The 19,547-nt window shown below is 37.6% G+C and overlaps 1 protein-coding gene across 1 annotated transcript; it reads left to right on the plus strand.

Annotated features, from left to right (window-relative positions):
- The first annotated feature begins 4,349 nt into the window (after positions 1-4,349).
- PGM2 (phosphoglucomutase 2) lies at positions 4,350-19,288 on the plus strand. The gene is made up of 13 exons (XM_009886815.1): positions 4,350-4,514; positions 5,398-5,504; positions 5,851-5,935; positions 7,219-7,302; positions 8,733-8,926; positions 9,964-10,153; positions 10,746-10,843; positions 13,158-13,338; positions 13,452-13,545; positions 14,416-14,545; positions 17,142-17,331; positions 17,979-18,112; positions 18,893-19,288. The coding sequence occupies exons 1-13, from the start codon at positions 4,428-4,430 to the stop codon at positions 18,993-18,995; spliced, it is 1,677 nt and encodes a 558-aa protein (XP_009885117.1). The 5' UTR covers positions 4,350-4,427; the 3' UTR covers positions 18,996-19,288.
- The last annotated feature ends 259 nt before the right edge of the window (positions 19,289-19,547 follow it).

Below are 19,547 nucleotides of genomic sequence, written 5' to 3' on the forward strand. Positions count from 1 at the left end.
CTTTCTCCGGCTCGGAACCCCTCTAGCCGGGCTCTGTCGTCGCTTCCAGCGTGTTGAATTTCTGGTTTAAAGGGGGCTGTGTTGTTCGCAGTAGGGGCAGTTGATAGGCTTCAGCCGTTAAAGGCAGGAGTAGGTTGCTGGGTTGTCTGTCTCCCGGTGCTAAAAACCTCCAGGGATCTCTGTATTTTTGTTGACTAAAATATTGTTTCCAAAAGACGTGGGAAACGCGGAATCTGCCCTCTCTTTTCTTCTGGTGTTGCTGCCCAGTGCTCAGTGACCCTCACTGTGCATAAAACAACTTCTCACTCTTAAATATTGTCTGGTTTCGGGGGTTTCCTCCCCTTTTCCTGCTGTTTCTCAGGAACGCTTTAGCATGCGTTATTTCCCTTCCTGTCAAGGTGCTTAATCATCTTAAGACTTATCTTTGCGTCCTTCAGGTTTGGTCTTGACAGCACTACACGCAGAAGTAAAATCCTCTGTGTATTTCTGTATTCCACACGCCTAAAGAAATGTCCTGCCATAGTGGTGGTCTGGAAATGCTTAGAGTTCCTTGCTGCCTCAGTTCCCACTGAGGTGCAGGCCCGTACTCAGTATACGTGCTTTGCATTTATTTTTTGTCCCTATACATGAAATTTGGTCCGTTTGGCTGTACCGGAGCACACCGGCCATTGCCCCCCTTTGGTCACTTTAATGACTGCCCTGGGCCCAGCACCGTACAATCCTCTCTGGGTTTTGTGCAACCTACATATTAGTTTAGTAAGAGGTCTTCTGCTTATTTCAAGATTGTCAATGAAAACATAGCATAATTCTTTTTTAGTATTCTTTCCAGGTTCTAAAGGACACCATGAGAAGTACCTCAAGTTTGTTGTGATTCTTCATTAAAGACCATTCCACCAGTTAACTGACCAGTTAGCCAGCTCTGTTTTTAATAATGATAATGCAGTGCCAAACCAGGCCTTCTTTCAGAAATGCTACTGTATCACGTCAAAGGACAATAACCTTTTGTGCTATTTTTGTTTTCCCCCCAGTTTAACCAATTTTGAGAAAAGAGTCTGGTTTCAAAGGGCCTCTTATTTCCATAACTTCCTTGACTAACGTTAGTTATATACCTGTCTTCTGTGTAATGATTTCATTTTCAACTGGTTATTCCAACTATTTTGTGAAACCCTCTGGAAATCTAATGCAGCATCCCTTATAGTATATTTACTTTTGAAAGGTTAGTTCTTTGTTAACAATTGCATCTTTGATTCAGTAATAATTCACTGGTGTGCAATACCCATTGCTGATTGCTCAAAAACGATGAGGTATTTTCATTTCTCAGGGAGCTCTTACATGTTTGTATTGAGTAACAGAAGAATCCGATATAACCCTTGTCCATTTACTCTGATATTAAAAAAAAAAGTTCCTTTTTGATGTGTAGAGATTGGTTAATATTTAATGATGATAAGCTGTGTGTTTCTTGCAAAATAATAGTTTGCAAGTGCGAGCCTGTATGCCTGAAGACAGTCCTGCTGCCTTAACAGGAAGTTTTTACCTAGATGACAATTACTGAACTCGTTAGCAGGCTATTTTTGCACTGTATTCATTACAGAAGTACCATATTTTTCATTCTTCCTATTATTGATCATAAAATTATGGATAGAAGGCAGCTTCTGTTTTTATTAAAAATATAATCTGTTTAGTCAGTAGCTGTTCCTCTACTTTAAAAACTTGTGGGGACTCCTGCACTGATGAAACCTCTTTGGGGCCTTCTTTTAGATTAAGGTAAATAACTCGCATGTTACAAGTGATTTTAAAGCAAACTGCAGTACTGCATATTAACCCTGTATTAAAACACCTGCCACTGTATTCACAGAAACCAGTATTCTCATCCTCACATCCAGTTTAGTTGGAGAGTAGAAAAACTGTAACTTGAGAGAACCAGCGAGGAAGGAAAAAAGCAGCACTTCATCCTTCAGATACAATTAGGGTCCTTCTTAGAGGTGCTGTGAGGATTTGGTTTTGCCTTTTTCTTCTGCTTAAAAAGAGCTTAGGTTTGGTTTTTTTTTTTTTTGTTCCATAGCTGTATACAATGGCATCATAAGATTCCTAAAGTTGAAACAAAATGGGAACAGTCGTGTGTACAGTTAAAAAAAAAAAAAAAAGCATATTCTTAGGAGAATACAGCCATAAACAATTACAACAGGAATTCTGGAAAAATCTTTCAGCTATATGAAACAGACTTGGGCCTGGCTTTTTGGCATTACTTTTTAGAGAGTGTGTGTGTGTGGGGGGGAAACAACTACATCCATGCAGTCAAGTCTTCTCTAGCATATGATGTGGACTGAAACTCTGGGACTTGGGCAGCCCCCTGGATAAGTACGATCATTTGACGAGGCATGAAAAACAGGAGGATCCTTTTAGTTTCACAGTAGATAACAAACCTGGGAAATTCCTCTAACAACAACAACCAAAACTCTCCTTGGTTGCGAGAGCTACAGTATGATCCTAGTGTCCAGCTGCTCTTCTGTATTGGCATTACAGCTTCTGGTCTGTCCAACATCTATACAAATGTGTGCAGCATCTACCTAAAGAGATGCCCATTTCAATGGTAAGAGAGATCTCCTGTCCACAAAGCTTGTGCAGGGGGGGAAAAAAAAGCAAAGGTGACTGGGCAGTGTACAAGGGCTGATACAAAAGGCGGCGTTCAGGACTTACCTACGAAGCATAGGCCTGATATTGCAGCAAAAAGTTCAGGTCAACTTTTAAACAGCCTAAACTCAGAATAGTTATGCTGACCTATATTATTCTACAATAACATAGAATTATGTTTATTCTATAATTATAAAGAATTATGTTGAGCCTCCTACAAGGAAGTGTCAGTTGCAATGTTTTTGGTCTGGTAAATTGGTAATTCTTACACTGGAAATCAGTAATTCAAGGGTACCTAATTGCTTACTGCACCCAGGAAACCTGATTTTTTTCTTTTTCTTTAATGAATCCAGCTTATTTTGCATTATATAGTTTGCTCATTAGCACGGAAGGCTCTCTAGCTTTTTGAGTGTTTATTTAAACTATGGTGTTTGTCCTGCAGCAGCAGCAGGTACACAGATCAATGATTAGGGCATCCAGACCCTGGTCTCAGTTTGGTTTCCAGAATGCTTACAGCTTTGAAGGCAACTCACTCATGTGCCTACTCCTGTGCACGTTCTGGAGCTGCAGAAAATACTTTTTTTTTTTCTTTTTTTTTTTTGCCTAGGATGATATGCCTTCCCTTGCTGTAAGCATACCTAGGTGATCCAAGAAATAGTGAAGGCTGTGACTTTTATGAGGTTGTTTGATCAATCAGAAATCAAAGCTTATGTCCATTTGGAAATTATAATCTTTGTACTGCTGTGTAAAGTGTGTGTAATCATGCGGTGACTAACCTGCGGAGTATGCCGCCTCTCCACATAACCCTGTTGCCTAGTGGCTGGAGTGTGCCATCTGTCCTCTTGGCTCATCAGTTTTCAAGAAATCAAATATTAAACTTCACAAATCCCATGTTACTGAGATTGAGTTGTCAGGGCATACAGGACTTTATGAGTTCCTAAGCTTGGAAGCAGAGAGCGTTGATAACAGTAACGAGTCGACATAAGTAATACACCAGGAAAAGCAGTGAGACTTAGAAACTTCTCACTGTTCATGAGCAGTCTGGTGTGGCCGTTCCACTGCCACTCTGCACAGTCATTTTAAGAATTCAGGTGTAGTTGCTGAGCTTTCATCCTGAGGGTTGCACTTATATTCACAAGCATTACCTGCATATATATTGCAAATTGTCATCTTTATCTTCTGAGCAGTCTGCTTAGTTTTGCTGCTGCCTCTGGTGTTAGCCAGTCTTGGGACAAGGTTATGATTATTTTTTTTTTAAAACTCTACTTGTAGCACTATGGAAATAACAAGTATTTCTTAGTCATCAGCTTAACTGACTTATATGTTTAGAGTAGTTCTTCTGTTGTGATGGCAAAAATTCTCTGAACTGTGAAGTTGCTTTTCTATTTGTTTTTGTTTTATTTTTTAAACAAGAAAATACTAAAATAGACATCTTGGAAATCTTTTCACTTCCCAAAATGTGATAGATAGACACTACTGTCAAGGCAGCATGTTCACTTAAGGAGATAAATCTAAAACAAGTAATACTTGAGATTGTACTGACTTAAAATCAGGAAGATGTAGAAGTTCTGGTGCTCTTGAAGTGATGTGTGATGTTTTGATACTGAAATAACCCAACACTGAAAGCGGGAAAGAAAGTCAGCTCTGTTAAGAAGCTTAAGGGTATTAAAAACAAGCCAACACTTTTCTAGAATATCTGAATTTTGTGTCTACAGAATCCAAAAACTTCTGCAATAGTGAAGCAACTGGTTGCTGAAGGAAATGCTGGAGAACTGCAGAAATACTTTGGCTCGCGGATGGAGTTTGGCACAGCGGGACTCAGAGCTGCCATGGGAGCGGGGATTTCCCACATGAATGACTTGACTATTATCCAGACAACCCAGGTACTGTGGTCAGCACTTTATCTCACTTAAACTGCTTTATATGTGAATGGAAGAGCCTCTTTTATGACAAGCAAACAGGTATTCTATGGAAGTACAAGTTTTTTACTACTCCTCCAGTTTTCAGAAGTAATTTAAATCATAATTAGCTGAGTGCTGATCTCTGGGAAAAAAAAAAAAAGGCAGAGGAAAGCTATTAGGCCATTAAAATAAGTTCTTTTCCATATTTGATTTGCAATTGAATTTATACACAGCTACAGTTAAGCTCAAGTGGATCGGTTAGTCCCAATGTAACAACTACAAAAAAACCCCAAAGGTAGCCAGCATTTGGCTAAGCTTTGTGTATGTTGGACATAAATTTACATAAATGCAGTGAAGCTGTATAAACACATGGAGATCCTGAAGTAGATCTACTTGGGGAGAGTTCAGAAACACCCAAAACCTTAAATTACTGCAGCCTGGAGTGGTGGCGTATCATGTCCTAAACAGGTGTCACTATTAAGGGTGAGATTCCGTTAAAAACCAGAGAGATTTCAGTTAAAAAAAAGGAAATACTGGCCAGTTGTTCTCTTCCTCATCTGAGACCTAACACAGCTAAATAATTTCTCAAAATCTGCAATTCAGACTAATCGTGTTAACTATTTATTTCTGGAGTTGGTTGTGATTTTTGGCAAGGTACTTAAATGCTGTCCAGCTTCACTATATTGATTGGAAGGTTTCTGATGCTTCTAGGTGTTCATTGGTCCTAGACAAATTGAATCCCAATCCAGTTCAGTGAGATGTTATGTGCACTCAACTTTCTAAGACATCAGCATCTTAGCAGTCATCTTAATATTTAATTTATCATCGCATTGGGTTAATGAGGTGGATTTGTTGTTGTCTTCAGGGATTTTGCAGATACCTTGAGAAGAATTTCAGTGACCTGAAAAAGAGAGGAGTTGTGATCGGTTTTGATGCTCGTGCCCATGTTTCCAGCGGAGGTAGTAGCAAAAGGTACTTTTTAGGCTTTAAGTATTTTGTAGATGTCTTGTGTGGTCCATTATGGTTTCATATCTGCTTCAACAGTATTTTCTCTTTCTGCAAAGCGAATTAAGGTGAGAGATTTATAGTATTTTTATATTCTATTAATGCCAAAGCAGTTGTTAATAGTTGTGCTTTGTCTGCCAGGAATAGTGAGGGAACACATTTAAATTGGGTTTGTATAATAATTTGGGGTTTATGTATGTGGGGTTTTGTTTATTATTTTTCTTAATTGGGGGGGGAGGGAATGACTGAATTCTAGGAAATTAATTGGTGAGAAAATGCATATATTTCCTAGGCATCTTTTCTTCCTGTTTAGGTTTGCAAGACTTGCTGCTAATACTTTCATCAGTCAAGGAGTTCCAGTTTATCTGTTCTCTGATATAACACCAACTCCTTTTGTGGTAGGTTTCTCTATTATGTGTTTTTAAATACACATGAATTCTGTCAGATCTCTTGCATTACTTTTATTAAGGAAAACTAGACAAACTGCTTTTCACTTTTTTTAAGCTCTACCTGCTGTTAGTCTTACGCTTATTTAGCTATATTTAGTTTACAACATGCACAGGAAGAGAAGGAATAAGCTTAATGGAATATCAGTGACAGTGGGATGTCTTTCTATTCATTCCTGTTTTCGGGCGGATTTCTTGTAGAAGACATCGTTTCTAGATTGCTGTGGAGTCTGAAGTCTGAAATATACACACACGTTTAGTTTTGTGATGGTTGATTGGTTTGTTGGTTTGGTTGGGTTTTTAATTTTTTTTTTCTTTTTGGGGTTTTGAATCCCAAGTAGCCTTTTTAATTGGTAGGTTGTTGGGAGTGCAGCGACGTTATGCCAAGGGGGGTTGTTGAATGTGTCTGCATTTTCACCATCGGATCACTAGGTGTCAGCGCTCCAGAGCAATAAAGAAAACCTTTGCACTAAAACTGGTAGTTTCTCCTGATACCAGTTCCTCCTGTGAGGGCTGCAAACAGAACATAGTGGGATGAAGACTTTGTATATAGCTTTCTTGTACTGATACAAATTTTGGTAGATTTAGGGTCAAATTCTTTGCAGTGCAGCTTAAAGCAGTGTTGCAAGAACTGCAGTTGATTGCACTCGCTATTAAATAAAAAGCCAGGAGTAAACTCCAACTGGACCTGTGATTACAAATAATGCTTTATTTTTAATTCATTCTATCTGTTTTGGACTAATTTATAAGAGCGCTCTCCAAAACAATTCTCTCCTGAACCACGATGGAGTAGTTGCTCCATGGGCTGCTCTCAAAGAGACAGCTCCGGTTGTAATTCTCTACCCTATGCAGACTTCTGCCATTACCCTGACAGACTTTGCACCCTTATAGACCTCGTGTATATCTCAAGTCATTCTACAGCAGGCAACACATGCATTTGGTTTCTCTCTATAAAAAACGTTACTCCAGAGATCCACAAAGTGTCTGAAACAACACTAAGAATATATAAATGGGAAAATGCACAAGAAAAAGTGAGGGCTAAAGTTGTGCCACTTGAGGTCTAGTTGGCTACTAGAAAAGTTTTCTACTTAGCTTCTGCGTTAGAGAGTCAGTCTGTAGGAATCAGATCCTCGCTTTCTTTTTGTTCAGTGGTGTGGAAGTATTCCGTATGCATGACAGTAAATTATATATAATATGTTTCACTTTCTACATCAGATAATTTTGTCTTGTTACAGCCATACACAGTAACTCATCTGAAGCTTTGTGCTGGAATTATGGTTACGGCGTCCCATAATCCAAAACAAGATAATGGTTACAAGGTATTCCTATACGATCTATTTTTTGGCTTTTTTCAAACACTGTTTTCTATGTAGAGACACTTAATACTATTGTGTATAGTTCCTATAATGTTATAGACCAAATTAATTGATAGTTTGATCTGTTCTAGATGTATGTATTTAAAGCTAGTAGTGTGTTATACTAACAAGATAATTAAAACCTTAGCTCCAAAAAGCAGGGAGGTAAGTAGTACCATTGCATACTTTGGAACACTTAAAAATATTAACTGACCTCTTTTTAAAGCATTAATCATTTCTCCAGTTCATGATTTTAAAAGTTCTCCTGAGCTTAACAAACCCAGAGAATTAAAAATACGTGAAACCTAATGAGCTGCTTGTACAAAACATTTTGAATAAATTCCATTGTTTTCTTGGAGTATATTTGTGTTTTGCTTAGTGACACAGTTATCAGTGTGACTTTTTTCTATGACAGAAATCTAATTTCCGCTGAAAAAAAACACGGCTGAGCTGCCTGTCTGCCAGTCATCCCATAGCTGGACTAGTCATGTACAGACTGTTTCCAAAATACAAAAATGGAAGTTTGGAGATCTTTTTTGTCGTCTTAATAGAAAAACAAGGCATTAGCAGGGATGATTTCTTGCTATTTCTCCCTCCAGAAAGTCATGTCTGTTTAAAATTTTTTTTTTTTTTTAGTATTTCATGTATTGATCTTGATAGCTTGTTTGGATGTTTTGTGAATCAACTTCATTTTTTCTTAATGTTTTGTTGTTTGCCTGACGTATGTACGCGGCCCAGATACCTAACAGCATCTTTCCTAAAATTTATGGTTTGTAAACCATCAGTAGAAGGAAGTGTGCAAACAACTGTCAAAAAGTAAAACATAAGTAGTACACCTCTTCCCAGATATGTAAACAATCAACAAAAAGGAGAAGACTACAAGTAAGGGAGAAATTGAAACTTAGTTGAATATGTGCTTGCTCTTGTGGCAACACTGCTACTGTAGGCAGCTGCAAAGGTTTTGTGCCTTTCTCCTTGATTTTTTTGGTGATAAATGTGTTTCACTTTTGCACACTTTTTTCCTTTTTAAGAATTCTTCAATATATAATGATTATATGTAAAAATCTGGAAGAAATTACATGAAATAGCATGGGAAAGTATTGAATCCCAAAGCTGGCGGACAGGCTGATACTTGAATCTTCTCAATAAATGAGCTAGGTCTTGCTTTATGTTTTATTACGGATTTTGATATCTTCTGATAAAATCATACAGCTCTTTTTATAAACCAAAAGCAGTCTGTGAGAGGAAACACTGAGAATATGAACAGGGGAATACTCTGGGTATACTTAAGCCTAATTTACCATAATACTCTACCGAATGCAGTGCACCTTAGCCAACAAAGCTATCCTACAATATTAATGACCAAATACTCACTTACCCTATTTATTGTTTAGGTTTACTGGGAAAATGGTGCTCAGATCATTTCCCCTCATGACAAAGGAATTTCTCAGGCCATTGAGGAGAACCAAGAGCCATGGCCTCAGGCTTGGGATGACAAACTGATTGACAGCAGCCTGCTACTTCATGATCCATACGCCACGGTCAATAAGGAGTATTTCAAAGACATACAGAAACAGTGTTTTCACAGGTAACTGCGGTTAACACCGTTATGAATACAGGATTTTTCCGTCCAGTATGTCAGCGAGACAGTTTAAGTTGATGGAAGTCAGGGCGGCCATGATCCTGCCATAATCCAGTTCCGTCTGTGCCTTCTTGGCATCTTTTTGTGGTATCACTGGCAGCTCTGTGGTGACGTAGTAAGCCAGTTTGTAAAGCTGGTCTGGCACAAGTCTAACCCTTAAAATGGGTTTCTAAGAAAGAAGGTGAAGCAGGCTGTTGAGCCAGTTCTGGAGGAAGGAGGTCTTGCTCTGTCATTCTAGCCTTGCCTGTGCTCCTGGTGGCCTTGGGCGCCATGCACGAGCCTATGACTTGCTCAGTAAAAACTTTACTTAAGAAAATCAAGTAGATGTTTCTCTTTGTGATTAACAAGTAGAATCAGTTTATGGATTAGATGAGCAACAACCTGTTAGATCTGGTTATTTACATCATAATTTTAACCACCAGTAACCACGTTCTTACTCTTGCTAAAAACAAAGTCAGAACTACTAGAAAGTTGGGGCTATGTGAGAAATTATGCTGCTTTTTCAGAATAGGAGTCAAATATTTCCTCAGGAGTTTTCAGCCTTTAGGTATGTTCTACGCTTTCAGCAACATACTTCATAAAAATGAGTGTGCTCAAATGAGGCATGCTGCTGTCGGTTCACTGTTTTCACAGTCTTTGGAGGTGGTTTAAATGCGAGAGTTGGGGATGAAAAGTCTTATTAGTCAGCTGCATTTGTTTTCTACTCGCTTCCTTTGGGGTGCATAGAGTGTACTATCTTTCTTATTCCAGCGATTTGCACGTACCAGGACACTAGATACTGGGAGTGACTCATACTGCTGAAAAATGAGGCTAAGGCAATTTTCAAACCATTACCTTTAAAATCTGACCTCCTTTAATTCATAATTTTAACAATGATATAGAATACTGAGTCATATCTGCAGTATAGTATAGAAGAACGTAGTCAATTTTTGTGCGGAATATTCTTCTATATCCAAGTTTACTGTTAATCTGTTTTATTTCAGGAAAATAAACAAGGAAACAAACTTGAAATTTGTTCATACTTCTGTGCATGGCGTAGGTCATAAATTTGTGCAGTTGGCCTTCAAGGCATTTGACCTTAGCCCTCCTTTTGCCGTTCCGGAGCAGAAGGATCCTGATCCAGAATTTCCCACAGTGAAGTATCCAAATCCTGAAGAAGGCAAAGGTGTTCTGGTAAATAGATTTATTTTTTTTAATAGTTGCAATGTCTTTCAAACAGAGTTTCCTTTCTGCCAGTAGTTATGGCTATAAATATTGATTGAATATCTATTTTGTTTCTGTTTTCATAGCCTTACATTTAGTGAAGAGTTAGCTGGTATCCTTTCATTGACATTTATAACTCTTTTTGAACCAGTCAGATAGTAATTAGCTATAACTTTAAACTACTTTGTGCTCTAACAGAGCGGGCAGCATCTGCACATACAACGAAGTGATACAGTTCGTTTGGAAAACAAAAAACAAAAAAACTAAAGGGGAAGTCCTGACAGGTGGTTAGAATTTCTGCTACGTTTTGTTATTGAAGAATCCTGTTGAGTTTAAGTAGCTTTTTGACTCAGGCTTCAGAAGCAGAATGATGTAGGTGAAGTTAAATATCCTGACTGCTCTGCTACTGCCAGGCTTGAAGTTTATTTATTGTAGAGACACATCATGATTTTGGGTGTTTGAGGTAAAATTAATTGGGAAAATTATTTAAAACCTATAAAGAAAGTAAAAATATTATTTGGGAGTATTAGCACTCATCTGGTCTTGCTTACCACTTTTCCAGACGTTGTCTTTTGCTTTGGCTGACAAAGATGGGGCAAAAATCATTTTAGCAAATGATCCTGATGCTGATCGACTTGCAGTGGCAGAGAAACAAGAGAGGTATGGTAATAAAGAAATGCAAACCATTTACATTTTTTTACGTAAAGGCTAGGCTTATTTGGGGGATTCTTGCAACCTGTGTTGCAGAGGAAGATAGAATAGTCACAGTAGTCGGTTTTGGACTGAAAACACATAGTAATGTGAGAGGACTGTATGAAGCAGACCACAGTGGGGACAGTAAGTGAAATAGTGATTAATATTCGGCACTGTACAGAAGCTTGACTAATTACTTGACACTTGCTTTACTTGAGGTATGCACAGAAGCATGGGAATTGTTGTGATTGTGCTATACTTTTTTAAAGGTAGGGTTTCAGTTAGAAATTTTTAACAGAACACTGATAAACATTCTTTCGTACTGTGTCTATTAAATAATAACTTGATAATAATCTCGGGAATAGGGAACATTCCTGTTCTACAATATGAGTTCCTTCTTTCTCAAATACTGTTAGACCAGACATTTTACTAATCATTAGATGATTTGGGCCTTTCTTGCTGTTTCCCACTTCTATGCATAATGTTACGTACCTGCATTTCACCTTAAGCTTTGTCAGTGTTTGGTACTTCTCAGTATAGTCATTTGTACTCTCCCCTTTAAGGACCAGCTATACACGCATTATTTTTCTGTGTATATCCCGTCAAAGAATGGGATCACTAAAGGTAAACTTGCTCAACTCGGGGTTTCTCATAATTCTTTCACATGTATGGAACATGTAACCTATAGTTCTGACCCAATATTGCCATCCCCTTATTTTGTGCCCCCTGATATCCTGTACTTCTACAATTGTTTGCATTTCTGTATTGTGGTTATATTTGATGAATGAAAATAAGCTGAAGTACTGCACTTGGTATAATATCTACAAATAGTGGTGTTTCTCTTTTATCTACAACAGTCCTTGGTACGCAAGGGATGAGATGGGCATCTGCTAGATGTCCTCAGTGATTGTGGATGACGCAAGTATTTGAACCTGAATTAGTTACGCAAATTCCAAAAACCCTGTAAAAGAAGATGGTGCAAATATCCATTTTGGTTACCAGATAACCTCTTTTGGTCTTGTAGCAGCTTCAAACGTGGCAGTGTTTTATTTGGGGTTTTTGGGGCTTTTTTTAACTCATTATCCTCACAGCATGAACTAAGGAGGCGTCTCTGCCTTTAGAAGAAGAATGGGCTAATTGGCACTCTGCTGTATCTTTGGCAGTGTTAGCTGGAGTATCCTTGTTTTAATGTTTTTGGCCTGTGCCAGCCTTAGTTGGCAATTCAGTGTCGAGGGAAAAGCATAAAAAGCTTTTGTTAGTGCTAGTTATGATGGGTTAAAACAGGAATGCAAAATCACTTATGGTTTTTGTCTAAAAGCTTACAGCTACTTGAAGAAGGGGGTGTTAGTTTATTGTATTTATTGCCATTGAGAGCATGCTGCTCTCATTCTGTTGCCTCTTTGCTAATTGTTTAGCCAGTCTTAGTTGTCTCCTAATTTTCAGTCCTGCGTCCTCCTCTCAGACTTCTGCTGTAGCTGTTCATACACTAATCGAATATTAATATAGGCTTCTACAGTATCTGTACTTCTTCTTTGACAGAAACTCCTGCTAGAGCACACTCTCTCAGCGCTCTTACACTAAGTTGTCGCTGTGCATTGCTTTGTGCCTGTTGGCATCAATAAATGCAGGAGACTGAGTCTGCTTCTATTTCACAACAGGTACTGTTTCTGTAGGTCTCGATTTTTGTCAGTTTGGCAGTGTCTTTGTCCCCTTTTGTGACTGGGAATTTTTGGGCAATTTTGACATCTGTCTTTCCCTTTTTCCTTCAGCTTTTCTTGTTCTAGCAACACGTCAATGTTAATCTTTTTTACCTGTTTGAGATTTTTTCCAATCTTCCTCAATGACCAATTGGTGTATTTGTGATTAAATAAAAGGTATTTGTCACTGAGTCAACTAAAAATACTGATCATTTGAGAGTTGTATTTTTGTGTCTCTGTGCTTGTCTTTAATAATTGATTTTATAATTTGTCTGCTGAATATTTTTGTTTTACTTAAAATATGCTGGAAATATCACTGTTTCATCTTTGGATAAACGCAAAAGCTGGTACATACGATGGAGGAGGAGGGTAACTGCTTCAGAATTCTTTGGGGGAGGAATTTTTTTGTTTGTTCTTAATGAACATATGGTATCTTGTTACTGTTACTTGGAACTCAGATGCAGTTGTTTTATTTGCTAGTATTCATGTATGGAAGAACCAGAAGATTATTTTTTTTTCCAGTATTGTCCTTTGAATTCATATACTTTTTTTTTTTCCCTTTTTTTTTTCTTTTCCCTATCCAGTGGTGAATGGAAAGTGTTTTCTGGAAATGAGCTGGGAGCTCTTTTAGGCTGGTGGATCTTCACTTGCTGGAAAAACAACAATAGGGATACTTGTGCTATTAAAGATGTCTACATGTTATCCAGTACTGTTTCTTCCAAAATCCTGAGAGCGATTGCACTAAAGGAAGGTTTTCACTTTGAGGTAAGCTGTTGCATGTTATTCCATGTTCTTTTATTTGCTTACCTACACAGTGTCATATCTTTGTAAAACATTGCTTTTATTTTTAACGCCTTTTTTTCTCCTCACTGCTGTAGGAGACACTGACAGGTTTCAAGTGGATGGGCAACCGTGCCAAACAGCTCATGGACCAGGGAAAAGCTGTTCTTTTTGCATTTGAGGAGGCTATAGGTAAGAAACAGAATATTATGTTCCAGTATCCTGTAAAATAGTGAAAGTAGGACTACTGCAAAAAATAGCAACATAAAGGTACCCTCAACACAGTGTATGTATTTTCAGTGAGTAATCACTATCATCCATTTAGATGATTGATACTACTAGTTTTAATCCTTTGTAGTATTGTTGCTTAGCACAGAGTATGATGATGTAAGCTAGGTGTATATATCTTCAGTAGCACGGCTGTGTAGACTTGGACTGCAAATTCTGCGCAAACTATTTAAAAAGACCAAACAAACACGTTTTTCAGACTTCAAATTGAAGTATGTTTGGCTGATAGTTTTAAGCTAAGTTTAACTGTGAATAAAATAAAGTAAAAACTCCCCAAAATTATACTTGTAAACTGGAAAGCCACGAATAAAAGCAATGCATTCTTGAGAAGGAAACTGTAAAGCTATAATGCTATTTCTTGAGTATCTCGGTACCTGAAAACCAGAGAAAATGTGACTAATTTTACAGATAATTATCAGTGTTACCATATGCTACCACGTAAGGGTAATCACATTTGAGACAAAGTGCTATACTTGCATTGTTCCTGCAGTGTGGCATTTCTCCTTCATGGGAGTCCAAAAGTACTCGGGACCATCTGTCACTGATAGGATACAAATCTGTCTCTGTCTTGAAATTCCATTAAATACCTTGCTTATCAAAATTAGCACTGATTAGAAGATGAAATTTTTCTACTTTCAGTTCAACTCTTAAAATGTCTGTACAATGGTAATGTGCATTTCTCCTTTAAAAGATGTTGGTTTGATTAACTTCCCCCCCATTTTATCTTATTTCGTCATAAAAATCTATCAAATACATACAATTTTCTTTGTTTAGGGTATATGTGCTGTCCTGCTGTTCTGGACAAAGATGGTGTCAGCGCCGCTGTTATAACTGCGGAGATGGCCAGCTATTTGGCAACCAGGAATTTGTCTTTGTCTCAGCAGCTGAAAGCCGTCTATGATGAGTGAGTTCAATTATAATTGTTTAATTTTCAGATTTTCTCCATTCCACATACTGGGGTTTATAGGGACTTGATAGCGACCGACAGTATATGAAGAAATAAAAATTGGGTTATTGTACTATTAAGACAATACTGTGTTAATAGTAATCTTCTAGAAAGGGCTGTCTTATGGGCATGAATATATTTAAGACTTTGTTTTGTGTGATTTTAAGGTATTTTAAAAATAATAATATTGCCTTACTAATTCCCTATTAGTTAGTGAGATTTTTGAGGTATTTTTTGTTTGCTTGTCTGAAAGGTTTCTCCCTTTTGGGAAGTTCTGCTCTTCGGTCCTTTTACAGAAGATTGGTCTGGGTTTTGGCCAGCAGTATTGCTGTGTTGTAGAGATTGTAGTGCCTCTTGTGGCTTAAATGTGCCAGACGCACAAAAACTTTGATGGCAGAATGGATCTAAGTAGCTCTGGTGTATTTATGCTACTCGTAGAAGCCAGCTTGCTTCTGTCCCACTTGCAGGGCTACTTGTGATGAAATTAATTCTACTTGGCTCTAAAGTTAGGCTTTTTATTATATTACTCTGTCTTTTTTTGATGGATACTGTATGTTGATTGTTCTTTCGGCTCCTGAATACTGAGATTGGAGCTGATTACGCATAAGTGCTGTAACTGTTTGGCCATAACTGTTGGCTACTCTTTGGCCATAACTGTTGGCTGTATACAACTGGGTATCCCTATGAGAACTTTTAATATGAGGCACTGCTTTTCTTTTGTTCTTTTTTAAGGTGTTCAAAGACCTACAGAAATCAATAGCAAAGATGGCTATTGGATTTCATAGGGCAGGCCATGTTTTCTGTGGGGGTTTTGGGTTGTTTTAAAGGATGGAGCAGCACAGACGGGCAGATACTTTCCATCTCATCATGTCTCATACACACTAACAAAGGAGTGGTGGAACCTGCAAAGAGACATAGAAAACTCCAGCTGTGGTATTTCTTGTTTTCCAGTCCTTGGATCTCTCACTTGGGTGCAGCACTAGCAGAGCTTGTTTCACCTAGTGCTTAAGGACTCAAATGACAAGGACTTGCTAACACACTATAAATAAATTGTGGACTTTATCAGCTATTGTACATAGCAGAAGTTTAGGTGGGTTCAAGAAACAGTAATACAAATGCATGGAGGAGGAATTCATGCCTAGAGCTGCAAATATAACGTCTGATGTGAGAATTCCCTTAATTACTAGTAGCTGGAAGTGTATATTCAAAGAATTATCCTTCTCTGACTCGTGGGGTTTTTTTAAAACTCATTGAGTAAACACCTGCTTCAGGTTGCCCTCAGAATATTTAACTGCGTGGAACTTATCTGTTCCACAAGGCTGCTGTGTACATAGCCACTGAAGAGGACTCTTATGCTTAATAAGCTCTGACTTTCAAAGCAGTCTGTAGATGCACCTCAAAGTAAGATGTCACTGCACATAGTCACTGTGGAAACGCTACAGATACAGAGCAGGGTACAAATCTGCCTTATTAAATTGATGCTTGATAACTAGAACTGGAGGGAGGAGGTTCTTGTTTTGTTTTGGGGGGTTGTTTTGCGTTCTTTTGATTTTTGTTTGCTTGGGGCTACTACTGAGTTGCAGTTTTCTACTTACTACTTTATTCTTTGTCAGATGTCTTGTGAGTTGCTGTTGAAGCAGAAGAAACTGTACTCTCTATTTTGGAGGTGTAGAAGGGGGATCTGTTCTCAAAGAAGTAAATGCAGGTCAGGAAAAGGACACAGTCCTAGCAGGCTCATCACTTCTTGTAAATATAGGATAGGTTTTCCAAATTCTCTTGCTGGATTCTCAAGACTGATTTAACAACTGTTGACCTTCAAGACATGCATTTTGGTATAAACATGACCTAATTTAAGGAACCTTTCAGGTTTCTAGCATGAACATCCTAGCACTAATGAACAATTCCGCCCTTCAGATTTTCCCTGGCGTCAAAGATACTCATCAAGTGTTGATCTTTAGTAAGAGCTCACTTAAATGAACTGTTCAGGCTTGTATGCTTTTCAACAATATGCTGTTTTGAAAAGTCAGTGTCAGCAGGTCATTTGTCTTTGTGGATTCTGCATCGTATTACCTGGCAGCAAACAGATGAGGTAAAGAGATGATGTTCAGAACAATCTGGTTTAGTAGAAACACTTTAATGGGAGAGCGGCTTCTGAAGTGTGATTGGAAAAAACAATCTGGAATTTGTTTCACTCAGAAAAGGTTACCTGGAGTCCAGTCAGGGAAGCTATTTAGATGTAGTCTGTTCTCTTCCTGTGGTGGTTAGATCTCTTCAAGGCAATAATGACATCTTTTTTTTTCTTCTGGTTTAGCAGTAAACTTTCTCATTTTTAATCATTAAAAGGAAAAGGTGTCCACACAGAAGTTTCTTTAAAGTATGTAAAATAGGACAATTAAACTGTTGAGGCCTTTTTAAAACTGTAAAGAGGTGCACTGATGGTACAGTTGGGTGACCATGAGTATAGATTCTTGCTTTGTAGAAGGTTGTATAATGTGTATGGTGTACAACTCTAAGAACATTGCTTCTTCAATTCATTAATATTTTGTCTTCACAGATATGGCTTCCATATTACCAAAGCTTCATATTTCATCTGCCATGATCCTAAAGTTATTCAGCAGCTTTTTGACAACCTTAGAAATTTTGATGGAAAAAACACATATCCAAAATCTTGCGGTAGATTTAAAGTTTCTGGAATAAGGGATCTAACTACTGGGTATGACAGCAGCCAGCCAGATCAAAAGGCTGTAAGTATATTTTTGAAATTATATATAAATCATATCAGTATGTATATACACATATATAAAAAAATTCTATGGAGAAACACTCTAAACTTTATGTTACATCCTGAGTCTTAAAGTAAGTTAGATTGGGGATGATTGTTTTGCCTTGCTGGGAGGAAATGAAGGTTGGGGGAGGGGGAGAGGGTTGGGATCTCTTATTTGGTTTTGTGGTGTTTTTACTGTCCAAGATGATGGTCTGTAAAGAGAGGTAGGAGGCTCTCACTGTCTTGCTACAGCAGTCTTGCATTATCTTGTAAGTTAAACTGTCTCCTGAGATGTGGCTTTGGCTTCTTTAGTTTTCCACAATCCGTGTTTCTTTTTCTCCAGGGAAATGCCATCACAGGGCAATCTCTGTTTGCAGTAAAAATGTTGACTATACTTGAAATGAGGTACCTAGCAGTAATGTTCTGCTGCTAGATTCTAGGTTGAGGGTAAGGCTGTCATTTGCCTGTTGGGGTCTCAAGACCACAATGATGAAGAAAATAGAACAAAGCTTAATTTTAACTGATCCTTTAGTTATATTATATTACATCAAGTCATGGGTTTTGTCTTGAATTCATTATATATAGTCACTTTCAAAGCTTCTAAAAAATTATTCTTACTATTTCTAGATACTTCCCACGAGTAAAAGTAGCCAAATGATAACATTCACTTTTGCTAATGGAGGAGTGGCCACAATGAGAACCAGTGGGACGGAACCAAAGATCAAATATTATTCTGAACTTTGTGCACCTCCTGGAAACAGGTATTGTCACTTACAGCAGTAAATGCTCTGTAATAGGGGCTGTGTGGCTTTCTGGATTGTTTTGGTGGGGAAGGGGCTCTCCATGATCAAATAATATTACTACGGTCATTATTTTAGCAAATGTATTTGTGTAAAGCTTCAATTCTGTGAAATTTGTTGATGCATTCTTGTTGTCTCTGAAATTCCTTTGAACTTGGTTTTGCATTCAGTAAAAACAATATTAAAAAAAAATTGTGCCTCAAGTGAAAGTAGATATATTCATTCTCTTTTTACATACATAGTTGCTTTAAACTTATATAACTATATATAAAGTGTTCTGATATATTTTAAACCCTTTTATGTTTGGTAATTATATCCTTGACTGATACCCTTGGAAATCATACAGTCTTAAAGATAAGCAATTATTAACTTAAATAATGAAAATGATGCTTTCTTACAGATGAAAATTCATCTGAAAATACTATTACAAGTATAAAAGTTACATTTCTAATCACATACATTTAGTAATAGAAGATCTTCTGAACTCAAACTGGCTGTTCTATTTTGGATTATACTGTGGGTTTACGCTTCTCCATAGTCATAAGTGTGTTAGTGCACATCAGTTGGAAGTGAACATCAGTACATTACTGTAAGAAATCAAGTGTATATAGTTTTAGCATTAATAGAAAATGTTTGTCTAAAACAATGCAACAGACTTAAAATTCCGCAGACTGAAAATGTGCTTTTTAGCTTCTCCACTGTGACACTGTTTCTTGTATTTGTATGTTTTTTGTTTCTCAGTGACGTTGAGCAGCTCAAGAAGGAACTAGATGAATTGGTCAACGCTCTTGAAAAACACTTCTTTCAACCAGAAAAAAATAACCTTCAACGAAAGACTGAGTAAAATAGCAGAATTACTACCTTAATTGGTTTTTGCAGCATTAGAAGTGCATTATTTAAGAAGTAAGAATTTTTAGGACCAAACATCTGAGAACTCAGACTAAAAAGACTTCTGATTTTATTAAGAGTTATTCTGGGTACTCCTGGATCTAGTATCTTATTTTGGAGGGAAAGTACCTTTACCCTTAAAGGACCAAAAAAACCCAATCAATCAGTTGAACTAAAAGCTTTATGAACTAAAAGTTGACTGCAAATGTATTTCAATCAAAACTTGTTTTAATTAAATATTGTAAGTAATATCCTAATTTCTGAAAAAGCAGCCTGTTTTGTGGGGACTTCTGTTTCTTTTGTGTGTGTGTGTAATCTCATAGTACCATGCAACTTTATATATGTTTAGATTTGCAGAGCGAGTTCTGTTAACAAGAAGTATTGAAAGCCTGTGGTGAGACTTTAACAAAGTTGGGGTGAATGTTTCAGAAATAGTGATCTATCTTGGAGATTTTGGCCCAAATACACAAGAAAGTCACAGCGAATTTACTGGAGAGCTATTTGCTGT

Source organism: Charadrius vociferus, unplaced genomic scaffold (genome assembly GCF_000708025.1).
Source record: "Charadrius vociferus isolate BGI_N301 unplaced genomic scaffold, ASM70802v2 scaffold186, whole genome shotgun sequence".
Taxonomy (NCBI): Eukaryota; Metazoa; Chordata; class Aves; order Charadriiformes; family Charadriidae; genus Charadrius; species Charadrius vociferus.